Source organism: Cucurbita moschata, unplaced genomic scaffold (assembly GCF_002738365.1).
Source record: "Cucurbita moschata cultivar Rifu unplaced genomic scaffold, Cmos_1.0 Cmo_Scf00002, whole genome shotgun sequence".
Lineage (NCBI taxonomy): Eukaryota > Viridiplantae > Streptophyta > Magnoliopsida > Cucurbitales > Cucurbitaceae > Cucurbita > Cucurbita moschata.
In genome coordinates, this window is record NW_019268518.1 from 7499615 (window position 1) to 7522610 (window position 22996).

Below are 22996 nucleotides of genomic sequence, written 5' to 3' on the forward strand. Positions count from 1 at the left end.
TCCCAGAGTCCCACTTAATTAATTTACTAAAAGATCAAATCTTAATAATTTTGAGTCTCTAATTTTGTTTTAAATAATAAATATTTGTATTTATATTTGTGGTGTTTTCATTTAACAATAGTCATCTTATTGAGTGATATATTATAAATGAATAAAAATACAAAATAAAGATTTTAATATTGATGGACCATGTAACCAACCCGAGAGGGTAGGTTGCAATTAGCGCTGAAGTGCTAAGTTTGCCTCCATAATTAACTTAAAAATATTTATACCAACTCCAAAAGGAATAAACATTATTTTTTTTTGGTGAATTTAATATCACGTAGCTATATTTTAAAGAAATAAACATTTAAATTAGTTAAAAACTAGAAAATAAAAATTGTCCTCGATTCTAGCCCTAATTTAATATTTCGATCTAATTTATTGTACAATCAATCTAACTAGAATTCTAGTCTTCCCTAGTTATATCCCTTAAATAAAATATGAAAACATTTCATTAACTAAATTAATTAGTTTTAAGACATATTTGAGAATGCTTTTAAAATAGCTTTTTTTTTCATATTTAAAATCAATCTCAAAATCTACCTACAAAATTTTAAAATTAATTATTATCCTATAAAAACTTTGATTAAAATTAAATGTTAAAATGACGGATTCTCGATTAAAAAAAATCTTATTCCTTATAGATAAAATTATAAATTAAATAATAGCAAAATGTTACATTTTTCCCTGGAAATAAAATTAATTTTGTAGGGTTATATAAAATTCAAATGTATATTGAATGGATAAATTAATTTTAAATTTGTTTAAATTAGATTAAAAATAAAATATAAAAATTTATGAACTTATTAAATATAAAATTGAAAAATATACCCTCTTAAAAATTTAATAAATACAAATATCAAAACTATTTTAAAATCTTAAAGAATTATTTAAATGTTAGGCATTAAGATTAATATTTTGCTCTCTATATATAAAAACAAAAAAAATATTATAATTTCTAACCAAGTCGGGCAATTTGGCCTTTTAAACCCTAAGAAAATCCCATGCGGGGCCAGAGAGGAAGCGAAGGTGTGTCGTGTGTGTTTGGTTCAGTTCTAGCTTCTGCTTCCACATTCGATGATGGAGCTCCATTGCGCATTTCTCCACACATCATTCTCTTTCCCTATCAGAGATAGAATTCCTGCTCATGGAGACGCCTCCGCTGCCGTCGCCTGCTCTCCTTCTTCGTCCTCGCTTTCAAGAATTCCAGCTCGAAATTTTTCTATGGGTTCTAACACTATAGGTAACGAACTCTGAACTTTGTTAAAGTTTCCGACGAGTTGCGAAGATAAGACCATGAGATTGCTATCTTTGTTCATTATATTGTTGAATTATTCACGACTTAGAAAATTGTCATCAGATTTTCTCGAGCACAAAATTGGATTTGGAAATTTGGCCTTAAATTTTGTTTTGTCTGTCTTGTGCGTGTATAGCTGTGCATTGGTCTTGATGTCGAATATCTATTGTTTCAAATTATTGATTCCTGATAGTTCGTGTCCCAACATCTTATCAAGCTTCATATTGACTTGGCAGTCACAAAGTGAATGCGAAGGCAGTATGAATTGTTTTGAATTGTAGAAATTTGTTACTTTGCTAGTTTATCTTGTATTAGAAAATATGATCGGGTGAAGTATTAATAATTTATATCTTGCTAGTTTAAATTGTAACAACGTTTTTTTTTATCAACATAGAGTGAAATATTAATAATTTTGTTGAATACCAGAGTTCCGCTCATTGGTTTCTCGAGTTAGACTGATGAAATCATCCTGTTCTGCCGTTGTCAGAGGAGAGAGTGCAGTACCTAGTGAATGCAGTTCAGAAACCATTGATTCTTCGAATTCAACTCCAACTCGCAATGGGCCAGTGGGAAATGTTCCAAATGCAAAAGATGGCGTGGAATGCTTGGATCAGCATAAAATGACCAAAGTGTGTGACAAGCTTATTGACGTCTTTCTGGTCGACAAGCCAACTCCAACAGATTGGAGACGGTTAATTGCTTTCAGCAAGGAATGGGACAGTATCCGACCCCATTTCTTTAGAAGGTGCCAAGATCGAGCTGCCTCCGAGGATGATCCTGGGATGCAGCATAAGCTACTCCGGCTAGGAAGAAAGCTGAAAGAGGTCAGTCTTGGGATCTTAGAAAAAGGGTAAAAAAACTCTTGTTTAAATGACCTTGTTTTGATATTTAAAAAAAAAAAAAAAATCCGCAAATAAGACGAGTGTAAGCTAACATTTCGTATGCCAACAAGGTCAATCATCAGTTCTATTGGTGTAGAGCCACAAGGTGTGTTCCTCGGGGAACAATCAAAATGAAGTGTTTCGTACTTGATTATTTTATGATCACATAGTTGCAATATGTGAGTTGTTTATCATGTTTTTTTTCCCCTTTAAAAATTTTCACAGATTGATGAAGATGTGCAGAGACACAACGAATTTCTTGAGGTGCTCAGAGGAGCAGCACCATCAGAACTTGGTGAAATTATTTCGAGGCGTCGTAAAGATTTTACAAAAGAATTCTTTGTTCATCTTCACACAGTGACTGAATCTTATTATGATGATCCAACTGAGCAAGATGGTATTACTGCATACTTTTTAGTCTGCAAAATACTTGTGAACTTTTCTTGTTGATAGTAGTGAATAAATAGCTGCCTAAGTGGTTGGGGGAAGCCTAATTCAGGGAATGATCCGCAACCTAAGCGTAGCTTGATTGTTTAAGGTTTTTATACATTTATAATTAGTTCGTCTCCCTACAAAAATTGGAATCTTCTCTTTATTTTTAAGTTTTTGAATGTCGTCTTCTTTCGTTTGCAAAATGTGTTCTTTTTTTCTATAATATATGGTATTGATATGCTTGAAGTGATATTTTTTTCGCTTATATTTCAATTGATAAGCTCTGGCGAAGCTTGGGAACTCCTGCCTGGCTGCTGTACAAGCATATGATGCCGCAACTGAAAACATTGAAGCACTAGATGCCGCAGAGTTGAAATTCCAGGATATCATCAATTCTCCAAATTTAGATGCCGCTTGCAGAAAGATAGACAGTCTGGCGGAGAAAAACCAGCTTGATTCTGCATTAGTATTGATGATTACAAAAGCTTGGTCTGCTGCAAAGGAATCGAACATGATGAAAGACGAGGTAATGCATTTGCTACCCTTGCTGTTTGCCTTTGATACAAAAATGTGGTTTCATGGTCTTATTTTCCGACCATTTTAGAAATTCCAATGACTGTGCGAAGTTTGTAATTACTGAAACTAACGCTTTCAAATAGTGGTTTCTGTTTGAACGAAACTACGATAGCTTAAGATACCGAAGAGAGAAAAATACCAATTTGGTCCCATGATTTCATTAGTTTCTATATTGAGTCGTATGAGCATTTAGCAAATGAGGGCACGTTTAATCGATGTCCTGTTGTTTCATATTTACTTTTCGATGGTGAAAGTGTTGGTGTTACTTTTATTGGCGCAGGTGAAAGACATACTATACCACTTGTACGTGACTGCAAGCGGTAACCTTCAAAGATTAGTGCCAACAGAAATCAGGATTCTGAAGCATCTTCTTACAATCGAGGATCCTGAGGAGAAGCTAAGTGCCCTGAAGGATGCATTTACCCCTGGCGAAGAACTTCAAGGACAAGATGTAGACTGCTTATACACGTATGCTTTCTCACCTCATTGTTAAGAATATATTGAAATATTTAGCATGCCATAATCTATGAGCGTAAACCCAATATGATAGCAGATTAGGGGGTTCAAAGCTTCCATGTTCCAACCCTTACAGTGCTATTTTCTTATCTATTATACTCAAAGTTTCTTATCTATTATACTCAAAGTTTCTTATCTATTAAAACAGTGATTTTAGTGAAAACGATTTGTTTGTAAGTAATTCATTGAGTTCGTTGGCTACGGAGGCGTTCCAACCATTTGATTTTGAACGTGACAAAAGTGCTAAATATAGTTTAAATTTATTATCAGTGATTTAACACTCCCTGCCATCGTTTTTTTTTTTCTTAAAACACTTTTAGGACTCCAGAGAAGCTTCACGCGTGGATGAAGACAGTGTTGGATGCTTATCATTTCAGCCGGGAAGGCACCCTCATAAAGGAAGCCAGAGACCTTATGAACTCACAGGTCATCGTAAAACTTGAGGAATTGAAACATCTCGTTGAGAAAAATTTTATGTGAGGTAAATTTATGTCTATTAGATTCTGCAAATTTTGAAATTTTTAAAAATTATTTTATTGATCTTAAATTTTTTGTGTAATGAAAACTTATAACCTTAAATTTTGTAATAAATTTGTGAATTTTAAAAAATTAAAAAATTTAAGAGATTAAACTTATAATTTTTAATGATGGATTGACGTTGATTTTATATAGAACTAAACTAAAATAAGTGAAATTAAAGATCTAATTGAAACATATTGGGATCGAGTTTTTATGAATTAATGTTGCTATATTGACTATTATATCAAGAACCAATTATAATTGAGCAAAGAGTAAAAGATTCGCAATTAAATTCTATCGACCATTTCTTTTCTTTGGGCTTATCTCTTATAATTTCCAAAATTATATATAAAACCTTTGGTATCTGTTTGTTTTTTTTTTTAAATCTTTGACATCTTAATCTATATAATTAAAAAAAAAAAATGATCTCGTGATTGTTACTCAAAAGATTCAATTCCTTTAATATTTTATTAATATATTAGGATTTAAAATAAATGTGGATCCGAAGGCTTAACTCTGTTTTTCTTAAATATTCATCAAAATTAATTGTGATATTTTGTAAAAATAATTAAAATGGCAACTGAAATTATTTAGATCAAATTATATGGGCGTTTCTTTGAACTTGTAAGATTATATTTATTACTTAATATTTTGATGGACAATCTCGTCAATTAAAAGCTTGCACGACACAATTACGATAAAGTTAGGATTAAAAAATATATATATGTAATAATTAAATAGATAATCTTGCTAACCTCCTGGCATAATTAAATTGGTGAAAATATTATTTCGTTGAAATAGAACATAAAAAATAATATTAAAAAAAAAAAAAAAAGGAAACCCGCGGGGAAACCTCTAATCTAACCCATTATTTATCTATTCGAAGCGACATTCGAGTTTCCAGACGATCATCTCCCGCGGTTTGAGCTTCCCTCCTTCTGGCTTGACTTCTCCTTTCAAATTTGAAATTATCGTTCCCAAACCTGGAGGATCATCGTCCGATTCAATAGCATGATTTCAACTGATCGACGATGAATCGGAAATTCTGCAATTGCGCTATCTGTGAGAATTCTAGTCAAGCTTCCATTTGCGCCGTTTGCGTCAATCACAGGTATGGACGTTCTTTGAGATTGTAGTTAAACTCCCTGCTTGACTAGAAGAGACGTTTGTTGTATTCATCTTTTCGGTTTCGATTTTTCGGCAGGTTGAATGACTACAACTCTGCGTTAAAATTATTGAAAGCTCGGCGCGATTTGTTGTATTCGAGGTTGAGCGACGTACTTGTGGCAAAGGTTTGATGCCGTTCTTGCTTGTTTGTCGCTCTCTTTGATTTTCTTCTTGTTTGAGGTTCAACTATCGTAAATTTGTTTTCGGAAACTGATGTGCCAAATAACCGACGAAAGCACCTTGGTGAAGTTGCGATTGCTGTAAACTGATGACGAGATTACCGATGCCTTTGTTTACCGAATAATTATTTTGTTATTTCACCTATTTTACAAAGCATTTGATGATTTGAATTTACTTCGGCTTCATGTTGTTCGATTATTGCTGGTTCTGTGCTGTTGTAGTGAATAGTATTATTTATCTATACAATGTACTTGTGGAGCAAATTGCTTTTGTCGAGAAATTGAATATGAACTATTGTTCTCAGGGGAAGGCAGACGATCAATTAAATTGGAGAGTTACTCGGAATGAGAAACTTACTAGGTTAAGGGAGAAACTCCGGCGCAGTAGAGAGAAACTCGAGCAAGGTTTCTGAACTTCCATAAGAACTTTTTAAAAGCAACGTAGTCACTCAGATGTTTGCCAAATTATGTAATGAGCAAGTGCTTATCAAATCCAATAAATTATTTTATGAACACAGGAAAGACAGAGATTGAGTTGACGTCCTATGATCTCAAATTGAAATATACGATGCTTGAATCAGCTCGTTCTGTGGTACTCCGTTTAGTTATTTTCAGTTCACACTAGTTGTATTTCCTTTCTCCCTTCGATTTAAGTATTCCATAAGCATGGTTCTTTCTGGAATTTCTGTTGCAGTTGGAAAAACAACGAGTTGAACAACTGGAGAAAGCCTATCCCGACCTTATTAGCACCAAGAATCTGGGACATGTATAACCTATATTCCCTTTTTTATATGGACCTTCTTTTTCAGCCTGTTTTTTGATGGCCGATTCTTTTCATATATATTTGCATAATATACTTGTGTACATGTTTAGGTTAAAAAAAAAAAAAAATGCATGTTTGAACGTATATAAATGTAGGCCTACATGACAAATGACCTTGTGAAACTATACTTGGTACATAACACGGTGTTATGTTTTTTTTCACATTCAACCATGCTTTTATACTGGAGATCAATGTTGTCCAAGTACTTTTCATTCTTTAGTTGGACCTCTTTTGCACATGACTTAATGCGTAATGCAAAAGTGTTTTATGGAGACAGATGGCAATTACCTCTGAACGCCTTCACAAACAATCCTTGGTTGTAAAACAAATGTGCAAATTGTTTCCACAACGTCGGGTACGCTCTTATCAGCAAGTACAATTTCTGAGTGCTTATTACATGCTACCTACTGCTGTTGGTTCCTAATGAACCATCTTTTTTCTGTAACTCGATCACATGTTGTACGAAAGACACCTAATTATCCAAATATTTTAATATATTATTTCAATATCAAAAGAAATATTTTTGAAATTATTCAGAAATTATCAGGTCTGCGTACTCGAATCTTTCTGCTTTTCTTTTCTTTTCTTTTCACCTTAGGAAGTTTAACTTTTCCTCTATTATGAGTATGGAGAGTTGAAACTGTTAATACACCATTCCTTGAGTTAGTGCAGTGCTTCATTTCGAAGGAATCTGAGAGGATTCTTATAGGAAAAACTACAATTCCTAAGTTCTGCATAACAAGGGATTGAAATATTCTGCTTGCATATGAAATAATGGTCTCCTTTAGCCCTCTGCCACATATTTAAAGCTAAAAGTTTAGTTAGTTTAAGCCATGGCCTAAGACCTTATAATTATCAGAGACATCTATTTATTGATAAAATTACAAAATAGATTGGGGTAAAAATTTTGGGCAGTAGTATGCATGATCAAACTAAAAAATATTCATTTTTTTAGTTTCTCAGTCCATTAATTTAAGAAATATTTTCATCAGGACAAGAATAATTTTTGTTTGCTGATGAATGCTTTGGTGTTCTCCCAAATTTGTCTACATTCAATCTATTATCATAGGTTTTAGTTCATGGAGAGAACAAAGAGGGACCAAGCGAGCAATTTGATCAAATCTGTTATGTGAGCTTACCAAGAGGACTGGATCCGCATTCTGTTGAGCCACACGAGCTTTCAGTTTCTTTGGGGTAACTTCTTCTCTGTATGATGGTTGACTTGTGCATATTTATGGTTTTATCTCTATGTTGCCACACGGTTAACTTGTGCATATTTATGGTTTTATCTCTACGTTGCCACACAGGTTTTAATATAATTATGCTACCTTATATTCTTACTATTGGGGTTTGCTGTCTCATCTTCTGAAGTCCTAACACTCAACTGTTAAGGGCTTCTTTCTGCCTTCAATTATAATTGAATGTTTTTTTCCATCTAATTGAAGTCTATTTGGCTTAACTGGCAGATACATGGTGCAACTTCTAAATCTTGTCGTTCAATATCTGGCTGCTCCTGCACTTCACCACTCGGGTTTTGCAGTACGTCCATCTTGCTGGATTTCTCTCTATGATGGCTCTATCAAAATATTTGACCAAAAAAAAAAAAAAAGTTGTGGCTTATCAAAAGTCACTGAAATTATTTTGCTACTTCTTTGTGTTTTTAATCATGGGTTGGTTAAGGTTGGTAAACTTCTATTGATAATTTTGATGATGGTTTTATTGAACATGGGAGTTGTGGGTAAGGATAACTGATAATTATGGCTACAAAACTCTTCTTTGTGTCTGGAGCTATGACGGGTTTAGTAGATTTACATTATACGAGAAGAAATGGTTTCATCTATATGTCATTCAAATTTAAATTAATCATATTCTGGTTTTCATTCTTGTATGTTAGTTGGGACACATCTCCTTTTGTTTTCATTCACCCATGCTTAATATTGCAGGGTTCTTGTTCACGCATATGGCAAAGGGATTCATATTGGAAAGCTCGTCCATCTTCCCGAAGGTGAGTTGGTTGAATTTGCAACCTGATCACCAAATCTTATTTCTTAACTTTTTGATTGAAGGTGATGAATTTTACAGCAATGAGTATCCACTTTTTATACCACGTCAAACCTATAGTTCAACAAGTGGGGAAAATTCATGGTCTGATAAATGCTCTAGCAGCTTCGGTGTTGCTTCCTTGGAATCGGAGAGGAAATCACATTTAAGTTCACTAGAAAGTAGTAGCTTCAGTTATCCGTCCGCTCCTCCACATTCTATAGAAACGCACAAGAATTTGCAGAAGGGGATTGCCCTCCTCAAGAAAAGTGTAGCATGTGTCACCTCATACTGCTATAACTCTCTCTCTTTAGATGTTCCTTCTGAAGCTTCTACTTTTGAAGCATTTGCTAAATTATTGGCTACTCTTTCTTCATCCAAGGAAGTGCGTTCTGTTTTTTCCCTCAAAATGGCTTCTTCCAGGTATTTCCGTCCCATTTTTCACTTTTAAGGTTCTTGCTGGTATTTGAACTTGCTTCACCATGTTCTGTTTATTAAACAAGAAATGGAAAAATGTTGTCATGTAGATAATTATTTTTAGCCACACAGCTTACCCTGACTGATACGCATGGTTATATCTTCTAAACTCAAGGCCCCCTAAGCACGTTCAGAAACTGAACAAGTCTGCATGGACTGTTAATTCGATTTCATCCACCATGCTGTTCGAGAGTGCACATTCACAAATAATGGTATGAATTTTTAACTTGACGTTGTTTTAGTGTGTTGCTTGCATCAATAAGTTATTGGGGTTTTTCCCCATCTATTATTAAAGAATTTATGGAATTTTAAATAAATGGAAAACTACCATTATTGTCTCCCTACTTTTTAGATGACTCATTTGATTTTTCTTTGAATTTTGTTAGTTACCATCATAATTGATCCATCATGTTAAAGGGTAATAAAGCTTTCTCAGATTAACTGGAGTTGCATAACAAAATTATCCCGTACTCCAAGACTTCATTGTTATTTCTTCTATATTGTTGCCACATCTACTCTGTCTCGTCATCCTTGGTTATTCATACTCTTATTTCTGTTCCTTTATTCTTTTCCCAAATGCAAAATCAACGAAACCCATGAATAAAAAATAGAGAGAATGAACAAACTTGGTGGAAAAGTTTGCACCCTTAGATAAGCACAAGTGTAAAGGATCCAAGGAAAATTTTACACCCTTAGTGTAGGTGAAGTGCAACTCCGATTTCTTTTTCTTTTTTTTTTTCCTTTTGTAGCATTGTTGATACATTAGTTTGAATCAATGCAAGGGGATTGGGGGAGGTTGGAAGAAAAGTAATGAACGGAGGAAAAGTTGAGCAAGGAAAGAATGGTGATGGGTTCGCTTGATAGGAATAGGCAGAATAGGACCCTTCTTTAGATGATCTGGAGGGAAACAGAAAAAACTTACGTGCTAAGAGATCGTGGTAAGATAAGACATTTGGGACTGTAAAGGTTTGGTGGCTTCATCTTGGAGTTCCCTCTCTTCATATGCTTTCGTTAGCTATTCTATATTTATTATTCGACTTCCAACTAAAAGTGTTTTTGTAATTCCATGTGTTTAATGAAACGGTTTTGCTTTCCCTCTAATAACTTCTTTTTTGGAAAAAATAAAAAAGAAGTTGATAATACAAAGTAGAAGTGGGAAGATTACCTGGATAAATTGAAAAAGTGGTTTTGCTTTCCCTTTATTTTTCGTTCTCTGGGGACTATCTATGCTGCACGTATTTAACAAGCGATTCTACTATTTTATTTATTTATTTTTTTTTTTGCATATCTGCATGAAGGACTTGGTTTTGTTATTTCAATTTTTGTCTTAATGCAGAAAACCAATTGTGAGAGTAACCTTCCAAGTTATCTTTATGCCACCGAGTTTTCTGATGCTGGAAAGAATGATTGCACCATTGAGGAATGGGACTTTATAGAGCATCCAACGCTTCCTCCACCACCATCTCAATCTGAAAATATTGAGCATTGGACTCGAGCAATGATCACCGATGCCACCAAACAGTAATTTAATGGTAACTAAACTAAGACTGTTTTCTAATTTTTAAAAGTTGCCACCAGTAAGTGATGCTATTACAACTCATTTACATAGAAACACCCAATTTAACTCATCTCAAGCTGTTTGTTTTTCTTATGAGCATGCCCCAAATTTCTCAGTCCAATGCTGTTTCTATTTTTTGGATTATGATTTGAAAAATACCCATATGAATTGTCTTGCTTATAGTAGCCTAGCAGTTCAATGTGGATACAAAATACGATGTTGATTGCTGTTGCACTTTTGAGATCAAAATACCAGTTTGGTTTTTGTACTTTTAAGTCTGACCTAATTTTAGTTTAGATACTTTCAAATATTCAATTTTTTTAGTTTATATACTTTTAAATATTTAAATTTTTGTCATTGTACTTGCAATAAATCTCAAAATATCAACACTTTTGCAACAAAGAAAACAAAGTGAAACAGAAAGACAGGGAAAAGGAATAGTATTTTTGCATTAGGTCCAAGGCTGGGAGCATTAAGCCCTTTGTTTTATTATTTCTTTAACTCTTTATGGTCCATGTAATATTTTGTATCACATCAGGTATATGGAGATAGCATGAGAAATAGAAGGGGATTTGGAACTACTCAATACACAATCAGCTTTCGACCTGTAAATATGAAGACTTCCAAAAGGTGTACATCCCTCAACATGTTTAGGTTTAGGATAACTTTTATTATTCCATCATACTAGCCAATAGTATTTTCGGATCTTTTTTTTTTTTTATTTGTTTTTAAAATGGGTGCACATGGAGGAGATGGGCTGTGGGGGCGTCTTTCAAATATCTGTAGTAATTGGTCTTTAAATTTGCTCATCCCGTATGTTGTCATGATTTTATTGGTTTGAATCATCACTCCACTTAATAACTAGATTTTACTGAACACAAACACTAATTGATAACAACTATTCGATAAATTAGCATATTTTCTTGATCACTCTTTTACTTCTGTCTTTTTTGGTAGTGGAAGGGCAGAGGTTTATTCTTCTTCCAGTCCTTCAAAGGTGTCTTCCTCTCCATCTTCTTCCACGATTACTTATAATCTTTATTATCTTCATCCTTCTTATCACTCCCACCATCATCCTTATCTTTATCACCACCACCATCGCCACTGTTCTCACTTCCACCACGGTGGTCATCATTGCCATCATTTCTTCCTCCTTTGGTGATATCATGTTTTACCATTTTTCTTTCTTTGTAACGTATGCATCTGTATCATCGTAAAAAATGATATTTTTCGATGTAGGAGGTCTCAACATTTTCATTCATTATCATGTAAAATCTCTAGTGTTCTCCTCATATCATGTCATTTTACAATATAGCCTTTGAGACATGTATTGGAGTTGAATATTGTATCATTCATATCATACATGATCTTATGTCATATCAAGCATATCTTTTGACATATCATATCATGCATATATCATATCATAAAACACGTCACAACATATATTAAATCGTCAAACGTATTACACCATAATATATATCGTATAATCAACACGTCACATTATAACATTAATATATTATATCACAAACATATCATTATTCTAACCTTTCATAAACATATCATAGTCATATCATTTCATGGACATTTTATAATTATATTATTTCATAAACATATCATAATCATATCATTTCATGGACATTTTATAATTATATCATTTCATAAACATATCATTTTTATAAACATATCATAGTCATATCATTTCATAAACATATTACAACCATATCATTTTCATAAACATATCATTAATTATATCATTTCATAAACATATCATAGTCGTATCATTTTCATAAACATATCAGAGTCATATTATTTCATAAACATATCATAACCATATCAGTTATATCATATCATATTCACATCATTTCCTAAACACTTCTTAATCATCATTTCATAAACATATCACAGTCATATCATTTTCATAAACATATCACAGTCATATCATTTTCATAAACATATCAGTCATATCATTTTTCATAAACATATCACAGTCATATCATTTTCATAAACATATCACAGTCATATCATTTTCATAAACATATCACAGTCATATCATTTTCATAAACATATCACAGTCATATCATTTTCATAAACATATCACAGTCATATCATTTTATAAACATATCACAGTCATATCATTTTCATAAACATATCATAGTCATATCACTTCATGGACATTTCATAATTACATCATTTCATAAACATATAGTCATATCATTTTCATAAACATATCATAGTCATATCATTTCATAAACATATCAGTTATATCATATCATATTCACATCATTTCCTAAACATTTCATAATCATGGGGCACATGTCATCATGCAACATCAATTTGTAACCATACCGAAACTTGATTGGCCTAAGTCGAAGCTACTAAAACTCTTTGAGGCTGGTGTGACACATGTCATCATACATCAATTTCTAACCATACCGATAGTAAAGCCACTTGGTTGGTCTAGGCTGAAGCTACTACAACTTGATGCTAGCGTTAAGTACCACTTACTTGGTTGGCCAAGACTGAAGCTACTACAACTCCTTTTGATGCTAAAGTTACTTAAAACTATCCTCTGAAATTTAATTCTACAGGTGGAATTCAACCATCATAAATTAGAACTATGGAAATTGGCTCACCTAATTTTGTATGAAATAATTTAAACCTACTCCTAATCATTTAACCTATCTCATACTAATTTTACATAAAATAATTTAAATTTAATCTTAATAATTTAAATTACCTAATTTTACATTAAATAATTTAAATTTACTCTTGATAATTAAACTAGATAAGCAAACAATTTACACTTGACTCAAAAATTTTAAACCAGCTATATACATAAAAGTATGATCTACTAAAATAGTAAAGGAATGAAAGACAAAATATGCTGGAATATCTTCATTATTAAAAGTATGATCTACTAAAAGAGTATATGACAAAATATGCTGGAATATCTTCATTATTAAAAGTATGATCTACTAAAAGAGTATATGACAAAATATGCTGGAATATCGTATGATCTACTAAAAGAGTATATGACAAAATATACTGGAATATCGTATGATCTACTAAAAGAGTATATGAGAGGGAAGACAAAATCAATAAAAGTGAAAAGTATGGAAAAAAAAATTGAAGGAAAAAAAAAACAAGGGCAAAATTCGAATTCCAATTTTGAATTCTTGATAAAAAAAAATAAAAATTAAAAAGGACAAAAATTAATTAAGAAACAAATAAAACTCCAGAAACGGCGCATTATGCCTATATGCGATTCGATTGGCAAAGGGATGGTGTTGAGTCACAAATTATAGATAGAGAAAAAAAAAGACAGCAATTTTCTTTCTCCAAGCAGGTTAGAGATATTCTAATGTTTGTGATACTTATCAATTTTATTAATTTAAAAAATCAATGTAATCTTTTACGGATTAACTTATTTTATCAATCAAGACCTACCCATCTTTATACGTCATTAAACGACAAAATAACAATACTATATATATATATATATATATATATATATCAAAATTAAATGATAAAATAACCATACAATACAATACTATATATATATAGAACTTAATAACTTAGTTGAAAATACTTCATATTTTAATTTGATTAAGTAGACATGTTTGTTTAATAAATAAAACTTACTACACTTTACCAGCGATTGCTACCTGAAATGCAACGAGCGCTGATGAACAGAAGAAGCTTCGGTTTCCATTTTGAACGTTCCGAAGAACCTGCATACAAAGAGACACGAAAATAACCTACACAGTTCGATCTGTTCGCAATCAAGTCGAAGCAACCATGAGATCGAAAAAGTAAACGGTCAAGCTCGTAAAACTCATTCTCCAAAGAGAAAAACAAAGAAACAAGAAGGAAACGAACACTCAGGAAAAATCGAAAACCTAGAATCATCATTCACCTCTTCTTCCAGATCCGACAACCTAACTAGTAAGACACAGAAAAAAGAAGAACAAGAAGAATAACATAGAGAGAACCTAGAATCATCTCTTCCATACCTGAAGTGCAGCAGCAAAAGCTCAGCGATCGGGGCGAGAAGTTCTGAGGAAGGGCTGAAAGAAAACGAGCGGGAAAGTGTAAAAGGATGAAAAGGAAGATGGAGAAAAGAAAAACGTTTGCAAAAGCATTTAAGAAAAGAAAAAAATAATCTAAATATTTGATGACAAAAAACCTGGTGAATGTTGAATCTCATCTCATCTTTCATGAACTGACGGTCGAAGAAACTAGAGTTTAAAGAAGACGAGATATGATTTCAGTTTCTAATCATTTGCATTATAATAATTAAAATAATCACGACATGTCGTTTTAGGTTTCTAACATTTTGAAAGCAAAAAGAAATAAAAATCATAACAGAATTAGAAGAAAATTTATGGAAACAGAATCACTGTACCAAACACGATTGTCAACGAAGTTGAAAGAACAAAGAGCGGTAGCTTCACATGAGATTAAGCAAGCAACTCGGCCATGGTCATAAGGCAAAGCAGCGAGGCTAAAATGCCTCCGGCGCACGTTAGCGGCAAGCGCTGATGAAAGCAAGAAGTTTCGGTTTCCATTGTTGTACGGCTGAAGAACCTGCAAACAAAGAGAACACGAAAACAACCCACACCGTAAGATCCGTTCGCAATCCAGTCGAAGCAACCATGAGATCGTAAAATAAAACAGTCGAGAAAGTAAAACTCATTCTGCAAAGAGAGGAAACATAGAAACAAGAAGAAAACGAACACTCAAACAAGATCAAAATCATCATTGATCTCATCCACGTCTGAAAAACTAATTACTAAGAAACAGAAAAAGGAAAAACAAGAAGAAGAACATAGAAAGAACCTAGAATCATCTCTTCCATACCTGAAGTGCAGCAGCAAAATCTCAGCGAAAGAAAACGAGCGATAAAATAGCGGGAAAGTGAAAGAAAATGAGGCTTCCCTGGAGGAGCTTTGTTTTTAAAGCTGTGCGGCGTTTATAGCACAAGTTCTAGACTATGATAGAAGCTGAGACGGCCCACTGTAAGAAACGAGTGGGCCTTGAGATTCAAGCGAAGCCCAATAGGAACTCCAAACATTTGGGCCGGAGAAGGCCCATATTTTCGTTTCAAGTAATGGAGCGTAGCCCATAGTCGTTGGAAGTGATTGATGTGCTTGTACATCCAAAAACAAATGTTTTTATTTAAAAATAATAATTAAAAATATTAAAAATATACCACATGCTTTGCACATAACATGGTATTACAAGTTTATGCATTTATATCAATTACTATAATATCTCAATTAACAAAAGCATTATATCTTCAATTAAAATATTTATTCCTTGGATTTATTAGCTTATCGTGTACCAATTGAACTCCTCTTTTTCTCCGAAATTATTTTAAAAATAAAAAATAAAAGTATTTAAAGACTCCAAAAGTGTGTATATATATTAATAATTTAAAATTAACTATTAACGTTTTTTTTTCTCAGATTATTTTGGTTTATTTTAATTATAAAAAGAAATAATAAAAATAAAAAACACAAAACATATGCCTCTAGGTTACTCAATTATTAGGCTCTTCCTTAGTTAAGAATCTAAATGGGTTTTATTTTTTTGAAGAAAAAAAAATCACTTCATAGAGACCACGTGGAGACAACAGAAAATAGGAAGAAATAATTTTTTTTTTAAAAAGGAAAAAAAAAAGAGAGAGAAAGCAATTACAACGGTTGAGAGTGTTTCCTTGTCTTGCACCACCAAATACTACATTCCAAGAATAGATTGCATTTTAACATTCCCTTTGACTATTAATCAATCAATTAATTAATTAATGCACCCTCTATCTTTATTACGGATGATTGCATAAATTATTTTATTATTAATACAGGAATTTAAGAGAACCAACAACAAAAGTATAGAATTAAGGAAGCAGAACATCCCATTATAACTCCATAAATGATTAAATTCTTTGTCTGTCTCTAATTATTAATTAATTCACACTAATTTATTATTTTTTTTTCTCAGTTATAGGTAAATTATTCATAAGTAATTATTCTCAAATAAGTAAAAAAAAAATCTACCACGAGTAAAAGAATTATATTAACAGTTTTAGAATATAAATTTAATAGACATTGAGAATCTAAATAATGTAGGTTTTTATTCGGATGGGTATTATTTTTGTATAAATTAATTGATTAATTTCACGTGGAAAAACCAAAAAATAAAATTGAATTAAAAAAGGGGACCCAAAGAATTTAATAATTATTTAATCAAGTGAGGATATTTTGTGAAATTCAGGGTCAGCTGTGCCATATTCTATATTCAATGAAGGATATGAAAAGATTCTGTTCGTAAATTAGGAGAGAGAGAGGGATAGATTCTGTAGGGTTTTCTTGGTTTAATAATGCAAGTGTTTATAACACCAATATATATAGTAAAGAATATAATACACTTTTCCCTCCTATGCTCTCCAAACTAATAATTTAATCCCTTAACGTGTCACACTGTATATTATAAAGATTCAGTCCGCATAAATTAAATTTTTGTCAATATTTAATGAGCATTTTTCTTATCCCATAAAAAATCCAAATAGTAGAAAAAATTATTGTGTATTTTTAAAAGATTACGCGTAGCTTAAAAGGCAAGCCGTACACGTTAGTTTTTTTCCTATATATATAAAAAAGGCGTAAATGTAAATGCAAATAAAAAAAGAGGCAAGAGAGAGAGAGATTAAAGCGAGTTAGTTATTAAGCTATTTAATAATAAAATCGAAAGTGTTTCATAGAGGAGATAGTGTGTTGGACATTGCATTGTAAGCATTATTATTTATTAATTGATCTAAGAAAATGATAAATATCGCAAAAAGAAAATAAAAAGCAAAAGAAGCTTGCTTCCTTTCTTTTCTTTCTTTCTCCCCTTTTTTTTCCCTTTTCACTAACTCATTTATTTACTTCACCGTCTCTATTTTACCAATTAAATGCTCAATCAGTTTAAATATAATTTAATTGGAATAAAATTAAATACGTTCAAATATTATTATTATAGATAAAATACTGATGAGACTATTTTGAAAGCAAAATTTAAAAAATATATATATATACAATTTCGCCCGGATTAAAATTATACATTTTTTAACTTATGGCAAACTTGTTAATGTCCAGACAAACAAACTATAGCATACTATTGATATTATTGATGAATGGATATTTATGGGATAAGATTTGATTTAATTAGCAGGATATAGTTGGATAAGGTAAGTAGATAAAATTGTTTGACTTTTGACTTTTAAAAATTTTAATTAAAAATAAAATAATTTTACAGTATAATGCTAATTCAAGAAAAAAATTGTTTAACGAATAGGCTGCCTTTATATATAAATAAATATATATAAAAGAATTGTGCATATTTAGTTTGAAAAAAGTGGTGAATTTGTATACATTTGTGGCACCTGAACAAAGGGCTCTTTTTCTTTTTCCTTTTTAATTATTTACTAATTGAATTTGCAGTTGAAAAGAAATAAAGACGCAAGGAGATAAGGGAAAAAAAGAAGGAAAAAGAAAAAGAGAGAGAAAAAAAAGATAGGATGGTGGTGGACGAGTCAGTTCAAATATAGATGGAGTAATGCTCCTCCATCCAATAAGTGCACAAAGAAGCTTTTTTAATTTTTAATTTTTATTTTAGCATCTTCTTTTATATTTTGCTTCAAATAGGAAAAAATAAAAGAAATCAAAACTCTTTCCAATTGATTATAATATATATATATATATCAAATAAATTTAAATTTTAAAACGTGTTAAATTTTTTTGTTTAATCGGTTATTTAATATATTCTTCAACTTTAAATACACACAATAGAATTTAAATATAATTTTTTATATTTAATAAGTTAGATATATTAGATAAAAGTATCCTACTATTTTTATTTTGTCAAATAAAGTTTGTAATTTAAATTTAAAAATAATAAATAAATCATGTCTGGTTAGAAATAAAATTTAAAAATTATTATATATATATATATATATATTATTCCTTCATGAATATTACATTATTACAACAAATTATAATTTTCCAGAAAATAATATATTCGACATTTGTTTCAATGTATGAAAATCAATTACCTTTCCAGCAGTTGATCAAAGATTCGAAACTTCATTTCCTTCTTACTTTCAATCTGAATTGTCGGTGTTTTTCTTGCTCATCAAATGTTTAATTAAAACTATCCTTAATCGTCCAAAGTGTAATTTACTTTATTTAAATATAATATATTTCTTAACTCCCCCTTGTCACATAATGCTTAGAAGCTTAAATCAAGAGTTAGTTTGAAAGTTTGGAGAAATTTTGTTATTGGGCTTGTTTTGATTAAAAGAAAAAAACAGAAGCATTATTGGACTATTAGGGCATTGAGGATTTTGTGTTTGAAGCTTCGAAGCTTCGAATCTATGGCGGGAATGGATGGTTCGTGCGATCTCGCGGAACTCAGTAGAAGAGTTGACGATGCTGATTCGAATATGGGAAGGACGATCCAAATTTCATGGCCGAATCGGTCAGGGCCCGGGCAGCTTTAGAAGTTTATTCCAAAAAGTTACTTGCAGTTTCGGCCATAGAAATCAACCTCGGGACTGCAGATTCATGGCGGGCAGACAGAAATGGCAACGTCGGCGGAAAATGCACGTTAGATCGACGGAAAGAGAGGCGTAGGGTAAGAAATAACGTAGAATTATTGGGGGTTTTTGTGTTTTGGAGAATCCGTTTAGTTGTGATGGCGAGGTAGCTTAACCTTAACCCTCCAATGGTGGAAAGTGAGGTCATAGCGACGTTAACAGCTGATTGACGGTAGAATTTAGCGCTAAAAAACAAAGGGAAAAAAGTGGAAGAGAAGAGGGAGCCGAGTGGGCGGGATGAAGAAAAAGTTAAAAATAAACTTGTATATATATGTGATGGGTTCTCTATCCTTTTTTTTCCATTGTTGAGTTGCTTTCTCGTTTCTTTGTGTTTCTTTCCAACTCATAGGGAAGTGGATGAGCGAGGAACTTCATTTCATATCTTATTATCTTTTGAAGGCGGCATCGTTTCCACACCGGGTTTGATCTGCCCACTATTTCAGACCTCTCTGTGGTCATTTTCTACTGTTATTTTAACTTAGATTCAGGTATCTCGAATTGTTTCATCATGAAACAAAACCTCTGTTCTTCCTTTTCTTCTTCTTCTTCTTCTCTGGCTTTGGCTAGCGCTTCAAGACTGGTTTGAATATTTCTTTTCAGAATTGAATTTATCCCCTTCTTCCCCCTGCTTTGCTGTGCATCTTCTTGTGTTTATTTGTTATTGATTTGCAGTACATGTGGGAGTCTCTTGCTATAAGCTTCTTTCCATAATTGTAAGGGGATGGGACTTTGAAGCTGTGTTCATTCATGTTTGCTTCTTTTGATCTTTTCTCCTCATAGACCCAGTTGTTGTTTTTGTTTTTGAATGAAAGCAGGCTATTAGAAATGTAATAGTTTCTATAGAACGATCCATATTTTGTATTGGGTCCTTAGATAATACTTCTCTAAATCCAATTGTTTCTTCCCCCTTTTTTTTTTTTGTTGGGGTTCTTCAATTCTATCAATTATTCTGTATGGCATACCTTTTTTCAAAATTGAAGGATGGCTGAATTGTCTTTTTCAGTTCTTAATTTGTTTCCCTTTTCCATCTTTTCAGTCCATTTTACTCTTATGATTAGTCAACAGAGTATGAGCTCTTCATCCACTCAACTCTATGCTTCAAATATGGGTATCTATGAGCCATTTTACCAGATCAACTCATGGGGAAACGCCTACAGTCGTCCACTTTTATCGCCTATTATAAAAGTGGATGACTGTGTAGACAATAAAGTGAGAACACTGTCTTTGTTCTTGTTAGAAAACCTGAGTTCCAAGGTTATCATCTTGTTGGATTCTAGTAATTTTTGTTTTCTGAGTTTGTAGCCCGAGTTAATTCCTTTTGAATCGATGGATCATCCTGAGAGCAGTCAAGAAATGAACAAACCAATTGATGATAAGGTGAATAGACTGCGAACCAGCTCTCTCTCGTGCACTCTTCATTTTCTTCCTTCGTTTTCTTCATGTTCTGTTTACATCATCCAATAAACATATGCAGGTTCAAAGACGTTTAGCACAAAATCGAGAAGCAGCTCGTAAAAGCCGTATGAGGAAAAAGGTGCTGAAAGACGATCATTTGCACAAGTTTTTGTTGATATCTGATACATGATTGGAGGGCTTATTGGACTTTGTCTTGTAGGTTTATGTGCAGCAGTTGGAAACTAGCCGTTTGAAGCTGGCACAATTGGAGCAAGAGCTAGAAAGAACCAAGCTGAAGGTAAGAAGGAGCTCATCTTTTCTTATACAGTCTCTATCCTGTACCCAATTAAGCATATCTCTGTGTTGCAGGGTGTACACACAAGCTGTGTGGTAGATACCAGCCACTTGGGATTCGGCGGATTGGTAAACCCAGGTTTGTGATTTCATGTCTTACCTCCACACAATTTCACCTTAATTGGTGCCTCCTTATTTTCCTTATAGTTTGACTAAGTGACCTCATATGTGAGATTTCACATCGGTGGGAGAGGGGAATTGAGCATTCCTTATATGGGTGTAAAAACCTCTCCCTAGCAAATGCGTTTTAAAAACCTTAAGGGAAACCCAAAAAGAAAAGCCCAAAAAACACAATATCTGCTAGCAGTGAGCTTGGGCTGTTACAAATGGTTTCAGAGCCAAACACCGGGCAGTGTGCCAGCGAGAGCGCTGAATCTCGAAGGGGGGTGGACATCGAACGGTGTACCAGCGAAGACGCTAAGCCCTGAAGGGAGGTGGATTGTGAGATCCCACATCGGTTGGAGAGGGGAACTAAGCATTTCTTATAAAGGTGTAAAAACCTCTCCCTAGCAGACATGTTTTAAAAACCTTGAGAAGAAACCCGAAAGGGAAAATCCAAAGAGGACAATACCTGCTAGCGGTAGGCTTGGGCGGTTACATCGTACCTTTAATGTACCTTCTTTCTTCGCCAATCCAACAGCAGGTTTTGTTTCTCTTTAAACACAAACAGAAGTGTAACTGAGTTGTAATGTTCATCTAGATAAAGAAGAAAAAAACTCGAGCGCTGGTTCCAATCTGAGATTTCTGCTATGTAACTTTCAGGGATTGCTGCATTTGAGATGGAGTATAATCACTGGGTCGAGGAGCAACAGAGGCAGGTCACTGAACTGAGAAAAGCGTTGCAAGTTCATGTAACCGATATGGAACTCCAAATTTTGGTGGAGAGCAGCTTAAACCATTACCACAACTTGTTTTGCATGAAGGCAAATGCTGCAAAGGCTGATGTATTCTATTTAATGTCTGGAGCATGGAGATCATCAGCAGAGCGTTTTTTCCTCTGGATTGGTGGATTTCGCCCATCCGAGCTGCTTAACGTAACAACTTTTTATTCGACTTCGTAATGAAAATTGAACTTTACTATGCCAATATGTGCACGTTCTCCCTTTCCTTTTGCATTATATAGCCACATAACAGATCAGGATCCTGGTTTAGATGGTGAAAAACCTCCCATATATGCTGACAGGTTCTGAAGCCATACTTCGGGCCGTTAAACGAACAACAAAGAGCCGATATCCACAAGTTGCATCAGTCGTCTCGGCAAGCCGAAGACGCGCTCACACAGGGAATGGAAAAATTGCACCAGAATCTATCCCTCAGCATTGCCAATGATCCTCTTGGAAGCTATATTTCTCAGATGGGTGATGGGCTGGAGAGGCTAGAAGCATTGGAGAACTTTGTAAGCCAGGTAATGTACTGCATTTTCTTTCACATCAAATGGACTTGATTTGGCTTTCTGAGAATGATAAGTGTATGACAATAGTTTTTGCTTCGGTCCTGAACCGTGAACCGTTGTCACTCGGTCAGCCGAGCGTGTGTTACTCTTTTCTTGAACAGGCAGACCATCTCAGGCAACAAACTTTGAAGAGAGTGTCTCACATCCTAACCACCAAACAAGCAGCACAAGGCTTGCTCGCTTTAGGCGAGTACTTCCATCGTCTCCGTGTTCTCAGTTCCCTCTGGACCACTCGACCTCGCGAACGCGGAGCCATGAAAGGTTCAGACATGTTCCAGCCACCATATTAAGGCATAGACTACAAAGGGAGATATAAATCCTGGTATAAGGTTCACTGCTAGGCACATTTTAGCATCCAAGTTCTCTGGTTTGCAAAAAATGTAAATATCAATCCTTCCTATAATGCTCTCAGTGTAAGCAAACTTAGTTCATTAATTTAATATAGTAAAATTTTGTTTTTATATACTCCCAGTTGAAATCGAAGTAATTTTATTTTCATCCCAAATATAAATAATGCAATTAAATGATATTAGGTAGAACAAAAGGACTTTTCACTCTAAAATATTTATTTTTCAAAGGCTAACAAACCCACTCTATTTTAAAAAAATGAAAACTATTATTATCACTTTATTAAGTTTGATAAAATAAAAAC

At 33.2% G+C, this 22996-nt stretch overlaps 3 protein-coding genes and 1 long non-coding RNA gene across 10 annotated transcripts; 3 read left to right on the plus strand and 1 right to left on the minus strand.

Moving 5' to 3' along the window:
- The first annotated feature begins 1018 nt into the window (after nt 1-1018).
- Nucleotides 1019-5264, plus strand: LOC111463161 (uncharacterized protein At4g37920-like). Of its 3 annotated transcripts, none has more exons than XM_023107015.1 (7): nt 1019-1285; nt 1766-2163; nt 2446-2617; nt 2934-3178; nt 3509-3696; nt 4065-4225; nt 5150-5264. In XM_023107015.1, exons 1-6 carry the CDS (start codon nt 1120-1122, stop codon nt 4222-4224), a joined length of 1329 nt encoding a protein of 442 aa, XP_022962783.1. In that variant the 5' UTR covers nt 1019-1119; the 3' UTR covers nt 4225; nt 5150-5264. The 3 variants fall into 3 exon arrangements, with proteins under 3 accessions (XP_022962783.1, XP_022962774.1, XP_022962791.1); XM_023107023.1 differs by lacking the exon at nt 5150-5264 and adding an exon at nt 1476-1594 and having other exon boundaries at nt 1271-1285; nt 4065-4303; XM_023107006.1 differs by lacking the exon at nt 5150-5264 and having other exon boundaries at nt 4065-4303.
- LOC111463144 lies at nt 5236-11742 on the plus strand. Of its 3 annotated transcripts, XR_002713829.1 has the most exons (14): nt 5236-5374; nt 5468-5555; nt 5915-6014; nt 6128-6201; nt 6304-6375; nt 6710-6787; nt 7502-7626; nt 7899-7971; nt 8376-8437; nt 8515-8895; nt 9065-9161; nt 10286-10481; nt 11046-11137; nt 11465-11742. XR_002713829.1 is itself a non-coding variant. In XM_023106982.1 (13 exons), exons 1-12 carry the CDS (start codon nt 5295-5297, stop codon nt 10472-10474), a joined length of 1419 nt encoding a protein of 472 aa, XP_022962750.1. In that variant the 5' UTR covers nt 5236-5294; the 3' UTR covers nt 10475-10481; nt 11046-11417. The 3 variants fall into 3 exon arrangements, 2 of the variants coding, with proteins under 2 accessions (XP_022962750.1, XP_022962763.1); XM_023106982.1 differs by lacking the exon at nt 11465-11742 and having other exon boundaries at nt 11046-11417; XM_023106995.1 differs by lacking the exons at nt 10286-10481; nt 11046-11137; nt 11465-11742 and having other exon boundaries at nt 9000-9084.
- A 2197-nt stretch (nt 11743-13939) lies between these two features.
- Nucleotides 13940-15439, minus strand: LOC111463854. Its single transcript, XR_002713937.1, has 5 exons — nt 15368-15439; nt 14913-15094; nt 14694-14745; nt 14521-14574; nt 13940-14238 (listed from the first exon to the last, which is right to left on the minus strand). It is a non-coding gene; the product is annotated as an uncharacterized LOC111463854 (long non-coding RNA).
- A 3393-nt stretch (nt 15440-18832) lies between these two features.
- LOC111430363 (transcription factor TGA7-like) lies at nt 18833-22807 on the plus strand. 3 transcript variants are annotated; one of them, XM_023066590.1, is made up of 10 exons: nt 18833-19180; nt 19492-19630; nt 20179-20351; nt 20445-20519; nt 20617-20676; nt 20758-20835; nt 20907-20970; nt 21654-21925; nt 22075-22296; nt 22416-22807. In XM_023066590.1, exons 3-10 carry the CDS (start codon nt 20193-20195, stop codon nt 22632-22634), a joined length of 1149 nt encoding a protein of 382 aa, XP_022922358.1. In that variant the 5' UTR covers nt 18833-19180; nt 19492-19630; nt 20179-20192; the 3' UTR covers nt 22635-22807. The 3 variants fall into 3 exon arrangements, with proteins under 3 accessions (XP_022922358.1, XP_022922351.1, XP_022922367.1); XM_023066583.1 differs by lacking the exon at nt 18833-19180 and having other exon boundaries at nt 19434-19630; XM_023066599.1 differs by lacking the exons at nt 18833-19180; nt 19492-19630 and adding an exon at nt 19700-19722.
- Nucleotides 22808-22996: the final 189 nt, after the last annotated feature.

Bases quoted from the DNA above. Each gene is read 5' to 3' on its own strand.
- LOC111463144 (XM_023106982.1), top strand. From the start codon at position 5,295: ATGAATCGGAAATTCTGCAATTGCGCTATCTGTGAGAATTCTAGTCAA. The intron at 6,202-6,303 runs GTACTCCGTTTA...TTTCTGTTGCAG, and splicing joins TTGAATCAGCTCGTTCTGTG to TTGGAAAAACAACGAGTTGA. The intron at 8,438-8,514 runs GTGAGTTGGTTG...TGAATTTTACAG, and splicing joins GCTCGTCCATCTTCCCGAAG to CAATGAGTATCCACTTTTTA.
- LOC111463161 (XM_023107015.1), top strand. From the start codon at position 1,120: ATGATGGAGCTCCATTGCGCATTTCTCCACACATCATTCTCTTTCCCT. The intron at 2,618-2,933 runs GTATTACTGCAT...TCAATTGATAAG, and splicing joins TGATCCAACTGAGCAAGATG to CTCTGGCGAAGCTTGGGAAC. The intron at 3,179-3,508 runs GTAATGCATTTG...TTATTGGCGCAG, and splicing joins CGAACATGATGAAAGACGAG to GTGAAAGACATACTATACCA.
- LOC111430363 (XM_023066590.1), top strand. From the start codon at position 20,193: ATGATTAGTCAACAGAGTATGAGCTCTTCATCCACTCAACTCTATGCT. The intron at 21,926-22,074 runs GTAACAACTTTT...ATATGCTGACAG, and splicing joins GCCCATCCGAGCTGCTTAAC to GTTCTGAAGCCATACTTCGG. The intron at 22,297-22,415 runs GTAATGTACTGC...TCACTCGGTCAG, and splicing joins TGGAGAACTTTGTAAGCCAG to CCGAGCGTGTGTTACTCTTT.